At 40.6% G+C, this 22,418-nt stretch overlaps 1 protein-coding gene across 50 annotated transcripts in view; it reads right to left on the bottom strand.

Moving 5' to 3' along the window:
* Positions 1-22,418, bottom strand: part of MAP4K4 (mitogen-activated protein kinase kinase kinase kinase 4) — a 192,949-nt gene that overhangs the window by 66,748 nt on the left and 103,783 nt on the right. For all 50 annotated transcript variants that reach the window (XM_073023257.1, XM_038004234.2, XM_008008228.3 and 47 more), the window contains 2 exons: positions 3,736-3,861; positions 2,353-2,463 (listed from right to left, as the gene is read on the bottom strand). In XM_073023257.1, the coding sequence (XP_072879358.1) occupies positions 2,353-2,463; positions 3,736-3,861 (237 nt within the window). The remainder of the gene's footprint in view (positions 1-2,352; positions 2,464-3,735; positions 3,862-22,418) is intronic.

Below are 22,418 nucleotides of genomic sequence, written 5' to 3'. Positions count from 1 at the left end.
ACAGAAAGCTCTAAGTTCCCATGTTCAATATGACGATACTGCCATGTGGAATGTGAACATGGAAGTGGGCTGAAAAGAACACGCTGGCCTTGCTGCTAAGCCTTGTGGTCCAGAGGGTAACAGTGTGCTGGCTCCAAAAAGCACTTCTCTACTGGCTGAGGCCTACCTGCTTAGGACCCTCACCATTCAAAGGGTCTGATCATAATGATCATAATGTCTAAATCCAACATCTAGTGAAAAATGAGGAAAGATTTTGCCACCACAGAAACTGTCTAACCCCAACCGTCTTTGAGAACACAGCTTATCTGTCTGGGGGTGGCTGCATTCCTTTCTCATGAGGCCTTACCTCCAGCTTATCATCTTGCCTTCTCTTTACCAAAGCCAACTCTTAGTAACCCCTATAATGAACACACACTACTGCATGACACACGAACTCTCCCTGAGGCAATTGCTTGTTTTTAGTTAATTTAAACTTTTGTCACAAGGAAAAACTCCCATTCTAGATGAAATGTAGGCGAAGGCAGCTCGTGTTTCAGATGCCCAGTGAGGTGAAAAAGATTCCCTGCGTCTCAAAAAGATGTTCATTCACATGCCACACTCAAGCTAGCTTAGAGGCGTCAAACAACTTTGGCTTTTTTTAAATGTTACTGGAGATTATTGATGGTAAAATGGCTAAATGTACATGTTACATATGATAGGTAAACAACGCTTGCCTGGGTATAGAAACACATTTGTCTTTGAAGGCTGAAATACATTTGATGCCTAGGACATTAAGCTAAAAGCTACTTCTCTGCTTGAGATATCTATATAAGAAAGGTAGGGGCGTGGGTGCGCGGGTGGGGATGTGTATGGCAGGAGAGTGGGTGTTTAAAACAAAGAATAATGACAACAGTTAATAGTCACTGATAGGTAGCTATGTATCCAAATGTTACATTAAATGATTAATATACACTAACTCATTGAATTCTCCTAACAAAAGTAATTTCAAAAGGTTGGTATCTAAAATGTATAGACGAGGAGAAAATAAGTCCTGAAAGTTGAATAACATAGGGTGTGCTATAGGTAAGCAGCAGAGGCAGGACTCAAACCCAGGTCTGACTTATGCTAGTCTCCAACCACTCAACTAATGTTCTATCCTGCCTACCATGCTAAAGAGTTTTAGTTATTAATAGAAGAAATCCACCTGGCCCAGTACCTGACTTCCTTTACAGTAGTATAGGGCAGGAAAGTTTCCCACATTTAGGCTCTGCTTTCTGTAACAGTCATAAAAGATCCTGACATTTTAATGACATTTGCAAGTGTTTATAAAAAGATGGTTCTCCTGTCACCCTACCCCACCCCCCGCAACTAGTCTTCTTAGGGCAATTGCCTCTCTTCAAGGACTACATAAATATCTAAATTAAAAAAAAAATTAAACGTTTCTCTAGGAAGTCTAGATGGCAGTTTTTAAACCTGCAATCCTCTATGAATCTTACATATAAAAAGTGGGATAACTTTACTTACTAAAAAAATTTAAATAACTTATTCATTACTTTTAAGTTTTTTTATTAGTGGGGGAAGCATAAGAATTGGACTTCAATTTAACTTCATAATCTTTTTTTTTTAATGTGGTAGGTAAATGAAATGCAACCAAGTAATGTCTGTGTGTAATTCAGGGATGAAGTAGAGAGAAAAACTGTGATAGCGAAATGAAGGAAGAGACCCACTGGTAATATCCTACATGCACTGCTCAAATACGAAATCCTAGAAACCCTCTGCATGTGCCGTCAACATGGCTTTACTACTCAAAAGAAACATTTAAAAGCTGCTACAATAGCAGTTCAGAAACTTACTCTAAGATCATTAGCCAGCTTTCCAAATGGCTGTCAATAATATTAAACATTCTAACTTTTCTTCATAAATATTGTAACAGATTCTAGTAGCTAACACCAAAGTCTTCAAGGTGATTTTGAAAACCAGCATTCAGCACCATTAGTATTTATTTATAAGCTTATACACAGAATTCCTTTAAAAACAATAGTTGGAGATTATTTCTCTTCCCTTCCACTCTGATTTCCTTTTAAACTCAAAGGAAAGCTGCCAATAGGTATGTCATGATGCCATGGAAAGTAAATTCAGGGAAATACAGAAATGCTTCTTTTATTTAAGTCAACCTTCTTTACATACTTGCCAGAGTCAAATCATGATGTAGCTTAAAATTATCAAAGCTAGCTAGATATACAGAATCCTTGGCTGTCAAAGAGAATAATCTATATATGTATAAGTAATGCAAAGAAGTACTTGGGGCTGGGAAAATGAAAACGGAAGCATAGGATCATGGGTTGGAGCACTGTAGCCACCCACTTTCCTCACCCTCAGGATTTCTCTGGAGATGTAAGCAATCCAGTCTTCTTTGAGTGTGTTCCCTTTGGTGTTCTTCACAAGGTCTGTAATGGACCCAGCCCCACAAAACTCCATAACAAGCTATAGGGCAGACAAGACACAAGGTGAGTAACACATCTTGGAGAAATTGGGAAAACCAGTTTAACCGCCATGCCATCTCTTTATTCTAAGGACCTGGAAACGTGATGCTCCTAAATAACTCATAATAATTTGGAGGCACCTAAATAACTGAAAGCTCATTTCACGGTCCCATGTATTCGCTCCGTGTATTTGGTCCAGGAGACTGTGAGTGTCTGGTATTCTATGGCACACCCAAGCGCAGCAATTCTGAAGTGCTCATTCTCTCTCAGAAGCACGTGGGCACAGGAAGACCACTTTGCTCCTCATCACTGTCCAATTATCAAATATCTGACTCAAATATTCCCTAACATTCTTTTTCATCTTGCCTCAAAAACATTCTATTTTTCACATTATGATCCTCAAACTATTATATTTTATATTAACTGGGTCTAATACGAATAAAAAATAGTAATTTTAAGCAGTTATACAATTTTTAATACAATATTTACAGTATCTGAATGTTTGAACAATATGATCACAATGGTATGTTTAAAGTACCCAGAAAATAAACCGAACTGAACTGTTCTAACATTTTAACTGTGACCTGATTTGGGCAATGGTAACAGAGTAAACTTTTTCCCTTCTATTTAATTTTGCAGATGTTTTCTGTAACGGCCCTTTAAAAATACTGATACAAAAAGTATTCATCTATCTTCCTCCTTTGCAAGTTTAAATAATGTGATAGCCACAGATCTGATGGTATCTCCAGGTCATTATCTTGAATATAAATGTGTTCAAAAAGAGATAAGGTTGAATGTGTCAATTCCAGAAATTTCCCTGTAATTTGTTTTAATTAACTATTATCATTAATACTATTGATAAGCTACTGACAGAAGTTTGTTTCCTGAGATCTCTCTCTCATTTCCAAGTGGTAAGCTCAATTTGCTGGGCTTTCAAATTAGTTTTGTTCCCATAAATAAAGTTTTTATTGTATTGCTTTCAAGCTCCTAATTTCCTTGCTATTTGATCACATTCCTTCTAGATGCTGCCATTTTATTCCTGAAACACAAAGTTAACTTTTTTCCATGCAATGTGAAATCAATATCACAATAAACAACCAGCATATAGTCAACCCAGAGACATAGGCCAAGGAAGCCTTTAGAATCTTCCAGCTACTTACTGCTCCTCTTCATGGTTTTTCTTCCCTCCCTTCCCCCCAGCCCCCACCCCCGCCACGCCCTCACAATTCAAGCAAACGGAACGCCCACAAATGCTCAGGAAACATCCACCTACCCAGAGTTGGTCATCATGTCCTGGAGGGCTCTTTTTGATGAAAGCACCATAATATGTTGCAATATTTCTGTGATGAGAGTATTTCTTTAGCATATTTATCTCCAGTTTGATTTCTTCCTCTTCATCCTTAAGAAAAAATAAAAATAAAATGTGTGGCTACTGAATAATGTGCATGACTTTACTTCTCCCACACCACATACAATAATGAAAGGAACACAAGTTTCCCACCCTCCAGGAGCAGAGGCACATATGCATTCACTTTATCCTTATGCCAAGAACAGGAATCTTAGAGGACTCATCCTTTGAAATGTGATGATAGGACGTGAGGCATAGGAGGTAAAGACAGACACGGAGAGCTGCAGGGACAGCGCGAGCGTGCTGCCTGGCCAGTTCTCCCACTAACTGTGACCTCTGGAAATGCACTCCACTTCTCTGAGCCTCGGTTTGTTCAGCTGTAAAAATGGGACCAAAAAAGGGAAATGACTGATACTATTTGAACTTATCACTTGGAAAGTCTGTTTCCTTTGCAAATACAGATCATCAGGTCCGTTAAGTCCAGAAAACGTTTACCTCGAACAACCCTGCACGACAGCACCCTCTAGTGAAGCCAAGGCAGAGTACTGAATACATGAATGCAGGCTGGAGGTGCCGTCTGTGACGGTGTGCTCAGTGAGAACCCACTAATCCGAAGAGGTTCAGCTGAGTCCAGTGGGTCCCAGGAACAAAACATCACTGAGCACATTGTTTCAGACTTGGCTTCTCTCCTAGCATCTTGGTTTACTGAAGTAAGATGAGCAGAGGAAGAAACCCAGAGTTTGTGTGAGAAGATTAGGGTGGGGAATGAAGGAAACAGATAGTGACACAAGTCTGGAAAATAAAAATAAGTTGCCCTTGTGAATGACAAGGCTGGGAAGTCTGTGATCTCCACCTATCTCTCATATAAACCTGGAGAAGAAGCTGTGCAGCCAGGTAGACAGTCTGTCCCTTGTTATATACACATGACATACTATCTGCGAAGAGTCAGGTTAAGGAAGATTTGTAGTTAGCACAGAATGAAGGGAAAGCAGAGTTAAAGTGAGAAAGAACAGGAACTGTGCAGGAAAGGGAAAATCATCCTTGATTACAAAAGCACAGTATTTAAGATCGGGAGAAATCTGATGACCAGATCTCTAGAATCCCCTATACTGCATACATTTTCAAAAGGAAAAGATGACTAGTCCCCTAAAATGCCCTTACTTTTCTACACTGACACAACCATCCCACTCATAACTTGATGTCCTTCTCTCTCCAGGTAAGAGTAGGGGCTCTGAGTAGCCTAGACGTACATGCGTGTGTGTGTGTTGTGTGTGTGTGTGTATGCATGCACTTACACACAACTTGGAAGAACCCTACTTACTGCTACTTACTGCTTCAGTCTAGCACCTCTAGAACCACTCTTAAGGCCTTACAAGCCTAAAGGAAGTTTGATTTGCAAATTGTTATACTTTAAAAGCTGCGACATCATTAATTAGATATTCATGAGATCAGATGGGAAAAACAATTTTTAAAATACAAACTTCAGTTATACATTACTGCTTTAGAAAACAAATGTATAACAAGACATGTCGTCATCTTAGAATAGTAATTCTCAAGACGGCAGCTTTACAGCTTGGTTCTGAAATATAAACGCTAGAGTACTATAGTACAGTCATGCACTACATAACATCTTAGTCAACAAAGGACTGCAAATACAACAATGAACCCATAAAATTAATAAAATTAATAAATGAAGCTGAAAAATGCCCATCACCTACTGACATTGCTTGTGGTGATGCTAAACTAACCTGTCGCATGGCCGGCTGTATAAAATTATTGCACATATAGTTATGTATAGTACATAATACTTAATAAATGACTATGTTAGTGGTTTGTTTACTACACTTCTATTGTTATATTAAAGTGTACTCCTATTTAAATAACAAAAAAAGTGAACTTACAACAGCCTCAGGCAGATCCTTCAGGAGGTATCCCTAAGAAGGCATTGTTATTATAGGAGATGACAGTTCTATGTGTGCTACTGGCTTGAAGACCTTCTACTGGGACAAGATGTGGAGGTGGAAGACAGACATTGATGAGCCTGACCATGTGTAGGCCTAAGCCAATGCGTGTGTTTCTGTCTTCGTTTTTTACCAAAATGTTTAAAAAGTTAGAAAAGACAGAAAAAAGCTTACAAAGATTTTTAAAAAGAAAATATTTTAGTACAGCTATGCAATGTTTCTTAAGCTAAGTGTTATTACAAAAGTGCCTAAAAGTTTTATAAAAGTTACAGTAACCTAAAGTTATTACTGAAGAAAGTATATTTTTTACAAATTTAGTGTATCCTAAGTATACAACGCTTATGAAGTCTACAGTAGCGTACAGTAGTCCTAGGCCTTCACATTCACTCACCACTCACTGACTCACCAAGAGCAACCTCCAGCCCTGTAAGCTCCATTAATGTTCAGAGCTCTATGCGGAAAGTACCATTTTTTATCTTTTGTAACATATTTTGACAATCTCTTTTCTATGTTTAGATACACAACTACTTGCTATTATTTTTCAATTGCCTGCACTATTCAGTACAGTAGCATGTTGTACATGTCTGCAGCCTGGGAGCAACAGGCCGTACCAGGTAGCCCGTGTGTACCATCTAGGTTTACATAAACACACTTTGACGACGGACAACAGCAAAACTGCCTAATGAATGATGCATCTCTGAGAACATAACCCCACTGTTAAGTGATGCACAACTATATATTCTACAGGCACACCTGTCATGTGACTTTGATAGATGACTACAAATATGGCAGCAGTCACATGACCCAACAGAGTTGATATAATAATTCTCCTTCAAACCCTGCAAAGTCCTACCAAATAGGTATAATTTCTATCTGAGATTTAAATATGGCCATGTTAAAAGCAGCAAAGAAAAATGAGATACTCAACAGTAGATAACCATCTTAATTCTACACAAAACCAGTGTTTAGACTAGCTAGTAAAACAGAGAAACACTTCTATTTGAGACCTTGCTTCAAAGGAACTTCATTCTAAAACAGAAAAGGGTAACAATGTTTATTCCATAGAACATGAGGAAGCATGCCCCAAATAAAAGTAGGAAACCTAATGCCTCAAAAGTTTTATCTTGTGCTCTCTGCACACACATATCAACATGTACAGTATGATGAGCAGTAGTGACCAGGGCCTGCTGGCATGGGGGCACATCGAGCCTGCTCCCTCCTGTGTCACCACAACTCACTCCCAGTGCTATCTGAGGGTTTCTGAGAGGCCTCCTGACCAAGCAGTGAGTGGCCTGGGACAGCCCTAATGAGGCTTGCCAAGACAGGTAGGCTCCTGAAAAGAGTTAGCACAGGGTAGTGGCCGTAAACAGGGCCCATTGAAAAGGCATGTGGTGTCACTCCCAGGATAAGGTCCATGGTTAATGTGCTCTAAAAAGCCAAACATCCCACTTTCCGTACACTGAACTGCAGCTGGGTGACCAGAAAGCGAACTAACCGTTTTTCTCCTTTTATCCAAAAGTCAGTAAATCTGTAAGGATGTGGGGTATAAAAACTACACAAAAACAAAACAACATTGGTTATTCTAGTTAGCCATTCGTCTAATCTTACGTTGAACTAGAATAGGGGAAAATCCAAATACTGATTTTAACTTTGTTCCTATAATAAGAACTTCATACAGCAGTGAATTTTACTTGACTGTCCAGACTTGTTTCATCAACCCTTACCTTTGCCTACCTCCACTCCCTGCAGTGGCTAATCTATTTCCAGGGCTGTTGTTCCCTATCACGCTCTGCCAGTAGCTTTCACTTCTTGACAGAAAGAAATGCTACCTATGATTCTCCCATGAAAGGCTTCCTGAGCAATAATTAAGAATTATAAAATATTTCCACTAGGTTCCATTTACATTTTTTCCTTTTAGTGACACAAACCAATGTCTTCTAGGATCTAACCTATTCACCACTGTGTAAGAAAGAGTCAAGAGCACTCGATTATTTTCACAGCTCACCGAGTTAAAAATCAAGCACGCATTTTAAAGTTCTCATAGGCTTAAATTCCATACTGTCCACTGGTGTGAAAACTCCTGAATAGGCACATTGGTAAATACTGGTGGCAGATTACCATGGGACCATGTATTTCACTGAATCTGAAGTGCCCTTGAATGGAGCCCACCACTATTTTATGTCATGAAACCATGAAGCACTGTCAACCATAAAGTACACACTCTAACATCTTCAAAACTCGGTTGGCGTCTCAGAATCAATGATTTTAGATGAACAACTAAAATACAATCAAGTCTGGCAATAGTTTTTCTAATATGACGGAAACACCCAAATATCACCCAGAAATACAGTGATCCCATCAATGTCACCTGCCAGACTATTTCCCAGGTCTGAAATAGTCAAATCCTGGAAGCATACAAAAATGAACTACAAAATATACTGCAGGGAAATAACACTCTCCCGTCAAATTACTGTTTTAGGATCAAGTTCATATACACTTTGAAGATTTCCTCTCTTGATTTTATGATTTTAAAATAGATGACTATTACACATCTTATAAAATAAAAAGGCAGTTAGCACCACTAATTGTCATTTACTGTCCAATTATGAGTGCCCACTTGGAGAAAAAAAAACACTACTAGAAATACAGAATCTACCAATGGCTTTGAGCCAGCTACAACTGGAAATCTAATTATGACTAATGCTTATTATACAGTATTTTATGTTGTCTTTAGAGTAGGGTCATAATGAATCAACTTCTGAGTTTCAGTCTCCTTTTGGTTATTAAACACATGTTTGGTGGTTGCATCCCAACAATTAAGTACATACATACATACCACCACCACCATGAGCACCACCAAAAACAAACACTCCATGTGACCTGGAAAGATACAGGAGAAAACAGACTGGGGCCAGCTAAAACTGAAATTTAGAAACAACAAAAAATCCCATACATACAGTTGAGTTGGCAAAACTACATAGAGGAAGTTTATATATTCCATGTGTCCAGGCAGACTCCAAACTACTGTGTCCTCCATGCTCTTCTTTAGCAGGTCACAAGTATAAACAAATGAAAAACAAAATCAAGAGTAACTTGAGAGAGAGGCCTTTTTAGTAAGGAAAAAAAGGTCCCCCTCCTGGTTACTCAAATGGTGTGGCAGCTGCTAGCCCCCACTCAGTGATTTAACGCAGCTGATGCCAATTAGCATTTTTTAACCAGTGGAGGCAAACTCTCAGAGAAAAGGCCTTTGTCTCAGGCTAGGACCTCACTAGGAGATGAGTTTTCAGTCGCCTTGCAGGCTGTCAGAGGGTGGGGGTGGGGCAGGGAACATCTGCAAAGTAGTAATTTTCACAAGCAGCCATGGGTTTGTCATATGACAAGCCCTACCCACTCCACCATCTGAGCACACAGGAGTGCATGGTATGAGTGTTCTGTTGTTTTTTAATGACCCCTTAAAATGCTGTTCAAACTTGTTACCTAAATTTTTTCTCATTCCATCAATGGTAGTAACTATGTGAGGAGAGACAGGCAGACTTCAGATAAGCTAACTGGAATCCAAGAGGACTGGGAAATGTTCTGAGCATCTGCCAGGTGAAATGAAACCTTTCACCTGGCATACCCTCTTTACAGAATTAAAAGTAGACTCGGCGACAGCTGGATAAAAGAAAAAAGCAACTGACTGTTCACTCTACGTTAGTTGGAGAGAGGACTGATCAAATGAGATACATCTCTGGAAGATTTCAGCACCAAAATGTACACATGAACAAAACTGTTTTTAAAAACCAGTTTACAAGTTTGTTTTTGTCAACTACTACTGAATCTTTTCTTTATGTGACTGTGAATGGGTAGAAAAATGAGAACAGATCACTTTTTACCTGGTAAATCCCACTAAATCTAAGAGTATTATTCAGTACTACACCAATGAAAGCAGCACAGAATTAATCCATTTTTTTTTCCCTCAAACAGGCACATCACATTACAACTTAAATTCACTGACTATTCAACTAAACACAGACTAATGTAACTACACAGGAAAGATTCCAGAACAAAATTAAGGCTATAGGATCTGATCAAAGGAAGAAATTACATGTTCCTTAAAATTAATCCACCCCCCCGCCAGATCAGTCTCAATAAAAACCGACGGAAAAATTACAAAATTAACATAACTAAAATGGAAATCAGACACTCACGACAGCCTGCTCAAGAAAAAAAAATGTCTGTCGTGAGCACATTTCAAACCAAAATGCATCCTCTTTCTAGTTCTGCTACTGAACCAATGAGCTAGTTCTGGGATTCCAAACCCAGCACGCCATGGCCTGAAGCCCCGGACCCACCCTGTTCTCCATGGAAAGCACAACATAGAACTTCTACTACACACAGCAAAGCCCCCAGCGCGCACTCTGGATCCCTCCATCTTCTACAAAGTGCCACCTGCTGAATCTTTCAGTGAGACTGCACTACTCAGCTGGTATCTAAAAATAATGTGATATAGAAGACAGCTACACAATGACACCATTCACCTGGATGGATGGGGGTGGGGTGGACTTCAGATAGTGAATATAGTTCATTCTATTCTCCTCTGCATCACTTGTCCATCAATAACTTTGGGAGACTGATGCTCGCCTGAATAACCCACAAGAAGGACAAACCCCCACCAAAAAGCACCACATGGCAAAATAACGAACATGGTGATATCACTCAAACAATAAATTCAAGTCAGACCACTATTTCCTCTAGGATCTAAAAGAAACTATTAGGTCTTTCCAAAGCTTCACGTCATCAACATCCAGGAATCCTGACAGTTGACCCTGTCGAGCCCCAATCTATAGACAAAATACCATGGGTACAAGTGTCTTCAAGAATATACTTGAAATAGTTCATACTAGCACTCAGTTTAAATGAATGCATTGAGGAGGAGGGGAGAAATGCTACCAAATATTACCTCTAGATTATAGCCTAATTTTCTACAATTGTCATATACTATTTTCCTAATTTGGAAAAATAAATAAATAAATAAGAGTTTAGGAGAGAAAAGTTTGGCCCCCAAAGAATTCAAAAGGAGCTTTCTGGCAACTCACACAGTCCATCTCCTTCTGTCCTTAGACTGAGGGTCCCTTCTCCCCTCCTTGCTGCTCGAGGGCCACCACCAGTTTCCCTGCTTCGGCCGCTGACACCAATGGTCAGTTGTGCAGGGAGGCCTAGGAGAGCCTGAAGAACTACAGCCTGGCGGTTTAAACTGCCTTCAACTGGGTCAGTGGCACCACAAGGCTCTGACCTTAGCCTCATGGTCATTTCTTCCCGTTTGCTATGACGTACCAATCCAGACACGCAACTTCCTAGTATCGGCTCCTTCCAGACTTAAGTCATTCCTGGAGCAAAAGGAGAAGGTAGGTGGAGCACTTACCATCCTCTGTCTTCACTTTCCTGACCTGCCACAAGGTCCCTTGAGGAGAATCTTGCCTCAGTGTATTCATACCTCTCCCTAACCCAGTGGCAAACTCCATGAAGCTTCCCACAGCGCAAGGAGGGAAAGAGTACGATACATATTGAATAGAGTGTTGTCTAAAACCTTAAAAACAGGTCCAAGAAAGGAATGGCAACAAGGAGCACAGCTCTGAAGGAGGGTGTGATAAGCAACAGTGTTTCTGCACTTCATGCTGGATTCGTCCACGCACTCACAGGTACCAGAGCTCCTGCTTACATATTTGACAAAATGTGTCTTCAATAAAAAAGAATGAAGGGAACTTCGGCTCCTGGCCAAAATAAAGCATCAAGGACAGATGATTTATCCTGCCACCTGAACAACTAAAATTAGACAAAACATATGAAAGCGCTTAGAAGACTGCAGGCCATAAGGACAGTGACCCTGAGAGTTGGGAAACACATGCAGACTTCAGCTTACTGCCCTGAGAAGGACTCTAAGCTGCAGCAAAGGGAAAGGAAACCTAAACGGCACCCAGAGGAGTCTCTGAGTTGAGGAGAAAGGAGACAGTTGCACAGAGAACAAGCAATCCCCCCAGAAGACTCAGTAGCACACTATCAACACATCCCCATGCGGAAACCACCTGAGGTAAGGGAAAGAGCCTGATCCCAAAGGATTCCTCGGAATAGTACCCAGTGCTCAAATGGATGGGAAGCAGTGCCTCCTGCCGTTGGCTAGACTGGAAAAACTCATCATTCACAGGATTCAGGAGACTCTGGCCTTGATAGTGGGGCCAAATAAACCTAGACTACATGATGTGACAATCCCCAAATCAAATCTTCAAAGGATCAAATGGTTCCCAAGAACTAGCTTCATCCCAGAACAAAGGTCAAGTATGTTATAAAAAACATAAAATATCCAGTACCCAATAAGGTAAAATTAACAAAGTCTGGAATCTAATTAAAAATTACCAGGCGTGCCAAGAAGCTGGACCATATATATATGGGGGGGGGGGGGGTAAAATTATCTGACACTAACCCAGGAATAACACTGATCAGAGAATTCACAGATTAAAAAAAAAACTCAACAAAAGCTACAACCTACACCTCCATTGGTACAAACTATTATGTCTGTTGGGCATCTGCCCATGAAGGAACCTGACACCCAATTTGCTTTTTCTGGTCCATTAAATTAGAACCCAGTGCATTTAAAAAGCAACAACTTGGGTTTACAGATGTTTCAACCCTTCAACCAGAGTAGCAGAGTAAAAGGCCCCACATTATCATACAGGTCATCTGTTTCTACTTTCCCACCAATAGAAGAATATAATCATAATTTTTTTAAAAAATTTAAGTCACATATAGGAAAAACTCTACAAGAAAGATGTTTGAAATCAATTTACTTTTGATCCAATCATTTAAATAATTTTTGTTTGACCTCAATTGCTATAAGCAACTTATTGATTTGTGTGTGAATCAAAGTATTGGCTGTCAAAATGAAGCTAGTAACTATTCCAGACCCTACTTGGAGAAGCAAGGACTTCAGAGGGCAGGGTCAATGGCTAGTATTTACACAGCTCGGTGACTTTCTAACTCTGACCTTGAGGACCTTAGAAGCAAAGCACCGATTTCTGATATGTTTCATGGTTTACCTTACTCTTTTTCCTCAGTCTTCCTGTCTCCTCCACTATTGCTTCTTAAGCTACCCCAACTCCTGCTTGTGTATTATTCTCATATGTTTCATGAATCACCACAGTACGTGAGTAGAAAAAAGGAAGAAAAAAACAATGATCACCTGGAGAAAAGCAGTGAAATCTTTCCTCAGAAAGCTATCTTTCAAATGTCATGATATTAAACCAAAAGCACCCTGGCTCTTGATGCTCCCTGGAAAATGGAAAACTTGCTGTAATTCGCCAACATGGTAACAAGGAAAAAGGCCTTAGTTTCAATGTGTGGACACTACCATTTTGTTACTTTCAAATAATTCTCTTCGTTGTGGATAATTTGTGAATCTGGAAAGGGATCCTGTCTTTCTTATGAAATGGCAGTTTCCACTTCAAATACAACGGACCTCTGTATCACAGCTCACATCCCTGGAGAAGTCTCCGGAAGAGCCTCATGGGAACCACATATGAAGAACCATTCCCTTAGCTCTAAGAATTCAAAGATGCTTTCCACAGAAGTTACTCAAAAAAGACCATGAATAAGTGTCACACCTGGGTAAAATAGAAAATAGAATCAAGGTATTTTAATTCCTAATAGACACCCTTCATTTAAACACATTTAGGTGACAAAATTCAGGTACAAGCATACATTTGGCAATGTCATACTGCATCTGAACGTTCTCTGCAGAAAATGTGACACCATGTATCTGGAGGTCACTCAACGCTTCTCACAGCTTCTCACCTGTGTCAATCATTTCCTAACACTGTGGTGTGGAAGAAAACTATAGGGTGGCACCAGTCATCAAGCCTTCAGTAATTAAACATCACCTCCCTACTTTTCAACCCCAACTAGGAAAATAATTTGAAGTTTCTCCCTCTCAATTTTCTCTACTTTTTAGAAACATATCAAACCATCTAATGGGAGACAATGAGAGAAACACAAAATCAAAAGCTTCACGGTCCCAATGGAAAAACTACTACACTTGACGAAGCTCTGAGGAAATCTGACTCTACAGGGCTACCATCTGCATTATACTAGTTACTCAAACTGACCTTAACTAAACCCAAGGAGAAGCTCTGCTCTGAACCAAACCAGTGTATTCAGTTCTAGCCCACTATGTAAGTAATCCTTATGAGGAAAATCCTGTTGAATGCTTTATACTCCTCCACCACAGAAACTCATAAAAATGTGTCCCATATCCTCTCTTCTAAACAACAGTCAGCAATGTATGTCCTAACTATGTACGTCATTACCTCTGTTCATACAAGATAATGATAAACTGCAAGTGCTTCTCTTGGAAAAATGTGAAAAGATGCCAAAAATTCAAAGATACCAAAAAGACTGAGGGAGAAGAGAACCAATGATCTTCAATATGTGATTCGATTGGAAATAATACGAACAACTGCTGAGGCTGGCACTGCTCAACTGCGCCCCAGAGCACTGAGGAGAGTGACCACCACCGGCACTCACACTGCTGCAGGTCCCGGCCACCGCTCCCTTTTTAGTGTTTTCGCTCTGAGACATGCTCTGAACACAATACATATTACTACTAACATTGAGTACTATTCGTATTTTATCAGAAAATAATTTTTCTCTTGAATGTAATTTTAAAAGATTATTGTTGAAAATACAAATTTTAGGCCGGGTGCGGTGGCTCAAGCCTGTAATCCCAGCACTTTGGGAGGCCGAGACGGGCGGATCACAAGGTCAGGAGATCGAGACCACCCTGGCTAACATGGTGAAACCCCGTCTCTACTAAAAAATACAAAAAACTAGCCGGGCGAGGTAGCGGACGCCTGTAGTCCCAGCTATTTGGGAGGCTGAGGCAGAAGAATGGCCTAAACCCGGGAGGCGGAGCTTGCAGGGAGCTGAGATCAGGCCACTGCACTCCAGCCTGGGGGACAGAGCGAGACTCTGTCTCAAAAAAAAAAAAAAAAAAAGAAAACACAAATTTTATAATATACAGGAAAAAAAGTGTTTTCCATTAAATAAAACTCTAACTTCATAGTAGAAGTCAATAATACAGGATTAATGTAATCCAATTTAAATAGGCAAACAAAGTTTCCCCAAATTTAGAAGACAAGTTGGTGCTATTTTATCTCGCACTTACTTCTTTTACTTCAGTAGCGTCCCCGAGCATCCCAGCACCCCAGCCAGCATCATAAGCACACTGTATGGCAATTATTTACAGCAAAGATGCACATTTTTAAAAACAATCACCAGAAAGATACTGTAAGTTATTAGCAATTTTTTTCTTTGCTATTAATCATTTTATACAGAACTTTAAGGCAGTCTACTACCCACACATTTCATAAAGCTGTAGTAAGTCATTTTGGTCTTAAAACAGTTCATTAACTTGCCATTGTGTTCCTTTATCTTTACTCCATCTATCTGCAAGTACACAGGGACACATAGCATGCTGTGAGGAGGTGGACTGGAGGCTGCAGCAGTGGCTGGACCAAAGACATGAAAAGAAGGCCTCCAGACACTGCAGATGCCCTCCATCTGCGAAGATTCAAACAACATCACTCCCTAAAGAACAACACAGTCCTCCCCGTCTTGTGATCATCATCTCCCTGTACTCTGAATGGCTATGAAGCAAAACACATGCAAAGTCTGCATGGAGTCCCCTCCGTCAGTCTGGCTAACTTGAAGCAATTGTTTTAAAACTAGAACCCTCACGGTGCAGGGGGAGAGGAGCGTGCACACAGGAAAAAGAATGTAGTTGTCAGAATAAAGGAGGACCATAAACTACCACACACCTACCTTGAATGTAATGGAGGAACTAAATTTCTGCACAAAAGAAAAAGTAAACGTATTGTTGTCATGAAAACACATACAAAGTCTCTCAAGTGGTAGGTACCTTCTCCTCCAAGAGTGTGTACTGACTTACAGAGATAGAGACAAAAACTTAAATCAGTTAAAATTACACAAATAAATGTCTCCAGTGAAGACCCTGAAAGGCCATTTACCAACCCAAATTCACAAGCACAAAGGATATTACCATGTTGGAACCTGCTCAACTCATCCAGCTCCAACCAACAATACCAATTGCCAAATTTACCATCTGCTGTTACCCAAAAAATGAAGGCCAAGAAGTTGCCATGCCACTTTCCTTGGCAGATTTTAACAAGTGCCCCATCCACACGCCCATCCATTGGTATAAATTCATTCAGTAAGCATGAACTGTGGGCCCACTTCATAGCAAACACCATGTGGGGCACTGGAAAGAGCGAGAAGGGACAGGACAGGGAGACAGATGACTCGTCAAAGAGACAACATGGGCCAATGCAGACACAGAGGCAGGCAGAGCACAGGGACAAGGAAACGCAGAGAGAAGCGGAGTCAACACCTGGGAGGGTGAGGAAAGATCATTCCAGGTGTACTTGGGCAGCTGCCAAGGAGGAGCCAAGAAACCTGGGTAGAGCCAGCATAAAAGAAACCAGACAGGGAACGACACTACACAGAATGAAGCCAGGGAACCCACGGGCCAGCAAAACTACTTTCACATTCTTTTTTTTTTTTTTTTTTTCCTGAGACGGAGTCTTGCTCTGTCGCCATGCTGGAATGCAGTGGTGCAATCTTGGCTCACTGCAACCTCTGCCTCCTAGGTTCAAGTGATTCTCCTGCCTCAGCCTCCTGAGTAGCTGGGACTACTGGCACCCGCCACCACGCCCGGCTAATTTTTGTATTTTTGTAGAGACGGGGTGGGTTTCACCATGTTGGCCAGGATGGCCTCGATCTCTTGACCCAAAGTGCTGGGATTACAGGCGTGAGCTACCTCGCCCGGCCCTACTTTCACATTCTTGAGCCTAGACTAACTAAATTTAATAAAACAAAACAAGTCTGTTAAAAGAAATCAAGAAAATGCCCTCATTTCCTGCCAGGCTCAGTATAAATTGGCAGCCTCACACTGGAATCTATCAGCAGTGTGCATAAGGCACTGTCTTGTGTATGGATGCTTATAGACTTGTGCACATTCAACAGCTAGTGTTTCTACTGAATAGTAAGACTTGGGCAAAAAACTGGCACAGAATACTGTAACCTATGCTTGCAGAATTAATTGGGTTTATCAGTTTTTCTAACTAAAAATAGACACAGAATGGGTGAAAGAATGAATTTAAAACCTAAGGTTCTCTAAGGCTTAGACCTTTAAAAAGAAAACCTCAAAACTAAAAGGAAAAAAAGCCTCTTGAGAGCCCAGAGTAAATAATGGGTTAATTTGGGGCCTGCTATTCAGAGCTAAGATCCTTCACTGGTAAATTTCACTGAAGACATCTTTAATTACTTGGGGGGAAAGAAAATCATAAAACCTGAGGGATATAATAAGTAACAAATCCTGGAGACCTTTGTTCTTTTAAACGGTATTGAGAATTTTTTCCGATATTATAAAAATAAGAGCCAATCTAGAGAAGCCTCTCACCAAGTCCAACGCAAAAGGCTAATGAGGTTGCTTATATATTAATTACGGGTACGAAATCAATTATAACATATAAATGCATAATATATAATGCAAATATAATTAAATACATATATTCATATAAAATAAATATCATTAAAACATGCACAGCAATTACCTATATTTTTAAAAACCCACAGTGGTACTATGGAATCTTCTCTAAACATCCCTTAAAAACACGTACAGGAGATGCTAAGGAATGTATCTTAAAGCAATCCTTGAAAGATTTGATTCAAACCAAATTCACCCCGATGGTTTAGCCAAAGGCTTCCCTCCTGCTTTTGCTACCTATTATACCAAACCAGCCATTTCCTTCACTTAAAATGAAGAAAATTAGCATATCCATGGCATGTGATGTATTAGCACCAAACTAAGTGATACATGCACACACCCAATTAGACAATGAATCTTCCAATTCACTGAACTCTTTGGGTCGGCACAGAAAATCATGCTGGGCTTTTAAATCATTTATGTGTTCATGTCAAGTAAGTACACTTGGCATTATCCCATTATGCACTAAATAATTTACATACAATTGCAGGAGAAGAGAACTACATCTTTAGACCAGATGTTTTTAAAGATGGTGCTGCCAAGCACACACAGAAATTGCACAGCTGTGTCCATCAACCACAGACACGATGTCACAGTCCAGCTTTGAGACAGGCTCAGCAGCCGGCCATCTTCCTTCCAAACAAACAAAGCAACAGATGTTGACGATGATACAATAAAGAAGTACTGGGGCTGAACCACCTTAACTAAGCAACTGATGGAAGGCTTGAGTCAAGTTATGAAAAACAAGCAATTTATTGAGAGGTTTCAAATAGTACTTAAGTTTTAAAAAGTCATCAGGCCTTTTCTAAGTAATATGCTGCTTCCTTTCCCTAACTTCAGTTTTATTTATATTCAGATGAGTTAAAATAATAAAGACAATGACAAATATCATTTAAGAAGCATCTATCAGGGAAAATATATTGATTAAACCACCATATGTATGGTGGTGATTAGCAACCACCTTTCAAGATCTTGTAAGCCAACAACAAAAAAAACACTAAGAATAAAAAGTGCCTGTCTGTTCAGACAGTATTATGAAGTTATTTACAGTGGCCTGTTCTTCAGTAATTTACAATCTAAAAGCCACACTGTCCAAAGTGTATGAACAGGAAAAAAAAAAATCACTACATGAAAATAACATATATACACACTATTTACAAGCTCAAAGTTGTAGAAGTATACCATGAAGTGGTGACTAGAAAAAAGTTGCACGAAGTATGTAGTTGAGACTAAACAAGATTAAGGAATTCACCATCTGAATTATTCAGAAGAAATCTTTCTAAAATAAATAAATAAATACAAACTCATTTTTAAACTACATGCAGCCACACAGATAAACATGTTTGACTGGCGGCCTTTCCTTGAGTGAACGGCAGCCGTAAGAAATAGCTTTACTCCGCAAACACTGGAAATACACCAGAATGTCGGGGGGAGAGACTATAAGAAAATATTTTTCCACTTTCCAGTTTTCTAGATGAGTACATTATTTTACTGTTAGAGAAAAAAGCGCTTCCATCATTTAAAAAATAACTTTATCTACATACATACACACACACATACACATAAAATGAAACTAAAAAAACATACATTAATGTTTTAACAGGAGTTAAGCCAAGGTGGTGTAATTATGAGGGTAATTTTTTTCATCTTTTTACTTCTCTATATTTTATCCCTGGAATAACTATATTTCATAGAAAGTAAAAATTAAGAAATACGATTTTAAAAGTCACTTAAATTTTTTGTTCCAGCAGTTTCACTGAGCTGTAATTTACAAATCATAAAATTCACCACTGTAGGTATACTAAATTGGGGGGTGGTGTAACAGGGGGAATACATTTTAATTTTCTTACCATCCTGATAAGCAGAAGTAACCAGTAAAGTCAAAGGGCCAAAAAAGCCTTGAACTTTTAAACTAACATAAAGCAAAAAGATAAGAAAACATTCACCATCCAGCATGAACCCACTTGAAGCAGCATGCATCTATGAATTCTGCTGTGTTAGAGCCAGGAGCAGCCCACAGCCATGGGCTCTGTGGCTATAAGGAAGACGTAGGGTCCCTCACTTGCACAAAACTAGCAATTCCTCTGTGTAGGACCCTGGGCACAAGCAGCATAAAGGCAGCACCCACACCACAGAGCCCTCATCTTCAGTTATCCGGCTCTGCCAGCAAGGTAAGGAGCCATGGGCATTCTTCTCCCCATCCTCCTAATGGATAAAATAAAAACAAGGAAAACAACCAGAACTGATGGTCATTTGTAAGGCAATGGGCTTATCCTGAAGAAAACTTCCATCGCTGGGCTTTACTGTGAAGAAGTATCTTTGGTGATACAGTTTGGATATGTTTCCTGGCCCAAATCTCAGGTCAAATTGTAATCCCCAATGTTGGAGGTAGGGCCTGCTGGGAGGTAACTAGATCACGGAGTGGGTTTCTCATGAACGGTTTAGCACCATCCCTCTTGATACTGTCCTTGCAACAGTGAGTTCTCATGAGATCTGGTCATTTAAAGAGATCTGGTTGTTTAAAAAGTGTGGATAGCACTCCTTCCTTCCTTCCTTCCCTCCCTCCCTCCCTCCCTCCTTCCTTCCTTCCCTCCTTCCCTCCCTCCCTCCCTCCCTCCTTCCTTCCCTCCCTCCCTCCCTCCTTCCTTCCTTCCCTCCCTCCCTCCCCCCCCACTCTCCTGCTTCTACCATGTAAGATGCCTGCTCCCCTTTGCCTTCCGACATGACTGAAAGCTTCCTGAGGCCTCTCCAAAAGCAGAAGCCACTATGTTTCCTGCACATCCTGCAGAACCCTAAGTCAATTAAACCTCTTTATAAATTACCCAATCTCAGGTATTTCTTTATAACAATGTGAGAAAGGACTAATACAGAAAAGCATCTTTGGTCATATGGGTTACCATCAGTCTAGAGACTGACGAGACAGAAATGGCACTTATCCTAACATCCCCCACCCTACCCTATTAACTATGATGTCATTATAAAGCACTTTCTGTGAAGGTAGTCGGTTCCTCAAATCATGATACAGGAGTGCCATGTTGGGCTAAAATACGGGTGAGATGTCCAGGAACAGTGGCTCATGCCTATAATCTTAGCACTCTGGGAAGCCGAGGCAGGAGGACTACGTGAGCCCTTGAGCCCAGGAGTTTGAGACTACCCTGGGCAACATAGTGGGACCCTATCTCTAAAAAAATTTAAAAATAAAAAACTAGCCAGGTGTGGTGGCACGCACCTGTAGCCCCACCTACTCAAGAAGCTGAAGTAGGAGAACTGTTTGTGTCCAGGAGTTCCAGGCTGCAGTGAGCTGTGATCACACCACTGCACTCTAGCCTGGGTGACAAGAGTGAGACCCTGGTCTTGGAAAAAAAGAAAAGAAAAAAAAGAAAGGTAAAAGACAGACCCAAAAAAGGCTGCAGAGGCTATGAGCCAACACTACTCCACATGTGTCCAACCACACAGAATCGCCAGGGCCAGCCAGGCCCAGGGAGATATGCTGCTTTAACCGTAGCTCCAAATTTTAATCTCCTCTATCTCAATGGCCTTCTTCCTCCTTTCCCTTGTGAACAAAAACATCTGCACAGTCACTTTCTAAATAAACAGTTTTCTTCTGCTTTCTAAACAACTTAAGGAGGAAAAAATAACCAGGGAGTCTTCTTCAGTTCTAGCTTCAGGGGGAGAAAAATCCAGCATCTTCAGTAAGTGAACAAAAGCAAGTTCACCCGGCACATTAAAAGTGAAACAGCTGAGGCAGGGCATAGTGGCTCACGCCTGTAATCCCAACACTTTGGGAGGCCAAGGCGGGCGGATCACGAGGTCAGGAGTTAGACACCATCCTGGCCAATATGATGAAACCTCGTCTCTACTTTAAAAAAAAAAAAAAAAAAAAAAAAATTAGCCGGGCGTGGTGGCGCGTACTTGTAGTCCCAGCTGCTAGGGAAGCTGAGCAGAAGTGCTTGAACCTGGGACACAGAGCTTGCAGTGAGCCGAGATCATGCCACTGCACTCCAGCCTGGGCGACAGAGCGAGATTCTGTCCCAAAAAGAAAAAAAAAGTGAAACAGCTGAAATGAAGGCATTCACTCTTTTCTTGTAGAAACACCTTCCCTCACTCATTCACCAAAGAAAGATCCCCAGGGGGCCTGGGGGGAAGATGACTCATCACCAGGAAATACCACCTAACTACAGATTACCTCAACCTAGCAGTTACTGCTGTTGTTGTTGCTCTCCTAGGTATGACAAAATGTCATATCGAAGACCTTGCTTTTAAAACATCCTGCTCATTAAAATCAAGAATGAGTAGAACTGAAGCGATTTCTTTCTTCATCATCTGTAAGAGACAACGTGGGGACAGGAGCAGGGTATGGTGGGTGGGGTGGGGCAAGAACGTAGGCTTGCTTGGAATTTTATTTATTTGGCTGTGTCTCCCTATCTTTAATCCACCCCAAACCTACACCACCCTAAGGGAGCAGGGGGAGGACATGCTGCAGGTGCGGCAAAGTTGGTAGGAAAGTAGACAGCCTCAGAAACAGCGTGAGAAGGAAGCAGCAGTGAGACCCAGGCCAGACAAGAATCTCAAGAAGTACCGCACAAATTCTTTGCAGAAGACCTGTAATAGTGGGGAAAGCTCTGGAAGCCAACAAAGATAGCAGAGAGTAAAGTTCCCAAGTCATCACATGCCAGCAACATCATCTACTCTTTCTCAGGACTCCTGCAGTTAAGATAATACAATTTGAAGTCAGAAAAGAAGTAGATATTTAACCATGCCCAAACTATGAGAAATACAGATGTGAATATTTTCCCTATAACCTGCATCCCAGCATCTCTTATCCATCACAGAATTTCCTAGACTAGGTAAATTCCTTTCTATCTCTGCAGCAATTCAATTCAGCACCTGCCACATAACAAGTATTACATCAACGGCAGGGATATATTCACTTGGAAGTTAGTGGGACACCACAGAATACTAAAAGTAATGAGAATAAATGAGCTCTCCCTATAAGCAGCCACATGGGTGGACCTCACAAACACAATGCTAACTGAAAGAAGCCAGACACA

The sequence above is a fragment of the Chlorocebus sabaeus genome, chromosome 14 (assembly GCF_047675955.1).
Source record: "Chlorocebus sabaeus isolate Y175 chromosome 14, mChlSab1.0.hap1, whole genome shotgun sequence".
Classification (NCBI taxonomy): Eukaryota; Metazoa; Chordata; class Mammalia; order Primates; family Cercopithecidae; genus Chlorocebus; species Chlorocebus sabaeus.
Note: the sequence above shows the minus strand (reverse complement) of the source record. Positions and strands in the feature narration are given on the sequence as shown.